The sequence below is a fragment of the Microtus ochrogaster genome, chromosome 7 (genome assembly GCF_000317375.1).
Source record: "Microtus ochrogaster isolate Prairie Vole_2 chromosome 7, MicOch1.0, whole genome shotgun sequence".
Classification (NCBI taxonomy): Eukaryota; Metazoa; Chordata; class Mammalia; order Rodentia; family Cricetidae; genus Microtus; species Microtus ochrogaster.
This window is the reverse complement of record NC_022014.1, coordinates 84389797-84391691: the sequence shown is the minus strand read 5'-3', so window position 1 is coordinate 84391691 and position 1895 is coordinate 84389797. Positions and strand designations below refer to the sequence as shown.

Sequence of the window (1895 nt, the reverse complement as noted above, 5' to 3'; positions counted from 1 at the left end):
CCTGCCTCTGCCTCCCAAGTGCTGGGATTAAAGGCGTGCGCCACCACCGCCCGAGGGAGAGCACTTTCTATGCCATACATAGAACCTGGACAACTGTGAACTCCTAGACAGCCAGCACAGTGGAACAGGAAACTGTGTTTCTGGGTGACAATCACGGTGACTACCGCCACAGCAAGCATGAAGGTCTTTGCCAGGCACATGAATGCCCCCTCCAGACGTTGCTACCTGTAGATAATATACAAGAGAATTAAAAGTGGAAAACACTAAATATTGATTTTATCCGAAGGTCTGCTATATTCTGTTTGGTTCAGGAGTTAAGCGAAGATTTGCAATTGGGAGGAAAAGTGAAAAGAATATCCCAATCGGTTCCACTCTATAAAACATTTAAAATGATAAGACTTCCGGAAGTATCAGACTGATCCGTTGTGTCCCGTGCAGGGACGTGCGGCAGAAGGTCCAGCTCACCATTGCCAAAGCTTTCGGCATCCGTGCATCCTCCTTGTATCTGACAAAGCCCACATTCTTCTCCCGGATAAATAGCACAGAGGCCCAGACAGCTCACGATGAGTATTGGCATGCCCACGTGGACAAGGTAAGCATTTGGAAAGCGGATTCCTTCTCTTATCTGTGACTAGAATTCTAGGCACTGCTTTGCAATATCGATGTGCACTATTTCAGACCTCTCCTTCCGGGCTTCTAGGGTGCAGTCTAAGTTAGGTGGGTGTTGAGGGCTGGGACAGCTGGTGTGGCTGCTGGGAAGCAGCATGGGCCTTGCTGTGTCCTTGTTCTATACGTGTCGGCAAATTCATGTACAACCTTTCTGATTGGATCGTGTGAGCAGGGGGCCCCTTTTGTTACTGCTCTGGCCCAGGTCTCTATATCCCCACAGGACGTCTTCCTTCCATCCCAGTTTTTTTTTTTTCCTTTTTTTCTCCCTTTGTCCCTCACTGGTCTGCTCATCTTTGAGGGCCTGCTGCTCACTCCTGGACATTCCCATCCCTGTTAGGAGATGACCATTGTTATGGTGACTGATGGGCACAGAAGCAGCACAGAGAGCAGGCTTTGGACTTGCTCAGGAGGTATTGGCCTTGTGTTCTTCCCTAGGTTCCTGTTCTCACAGTACTTTCTCTACCTGTGACCCTCTCTGATCAATCACTTGATTCTGTCCTTAAACTCAGGACGCAGGCAGTGGGGAATTGAGGATGGCGTGGGAGGGTGGTGGTGACTCAGTGCTTGCAGCTGGCCCTTGGGGTCTCGTTATTCTCTCTCCTACTCCAGATTTGCTAATTGAATCATTCAGCAGGCTGGAAAGTGTTCTAATGGGATTGAGATTCTGTGCACATCACACATCACATCTTTGTGGCCCAAAACTTTATTAACTAGATGTTGATTTGTGAGTGTTCTCTCTGACATCACTTGAAAACAGCTTTGAATGTGGCAGACACTTGCCTGCAATACAGGACACTGGACACTCCTTGTAGCATCTGCCGTCTGCAGTGTGTTCTGAGGCTCCTCCAAGTAGCTACTCAGAAATGGCTGTCATACTTGGTTTAGGTCTCTGAGGAAACTCTGGAGCTCTGTCTCAGTGCCTTGTGTAGGCCCAGCAGCAATGGTCAGAGCCCAGAGCTTTCCAAGACCCCATCCTTTCTCCCCAAATCACATCTACATGAGGGGCCCACTGGTGTGCCTCTTGCAGGATCTTGGACATACTTACTATTTCATGAAATATGGACTGAGAGGCCCTTGAGTGAGTATAGCTTCCAGGCACCAGCACAGAGCTGACAAAGGGAGGAGACTTCTGATCCTGCAGTGAAGCCTGTCCTTTAGAGCTTAGCTGCTAGAGTAATACCTCTCCTGGTGTGTTCTTCCAGCCTGGGCATAGCTGTGACTACTGT

General features: G+C 49.0%; 1 protein-coding gene across 1 annotated transcript in view; it reads left to right on the top strand.

Moving 5' to 3' along the window:
- The window catches only part of Ogfod3 (2-oxoglutarate and iron dependent oxygenase domain containing 3), a 24927-nt gene that overhangs the window by 14419 nt on the left and 8613 nt on the right, over nt 1-1895 (top strand). The window contains exon 7 of the mRNA XM_005350912.2: nt 439-592. Within this exon, the coding sequence (XP_005350969.1) occupies nt 439-592 (154 nt within the window). The remainder of the gene's footprint in view (nt 1-438; nt 593-1895) is intronic.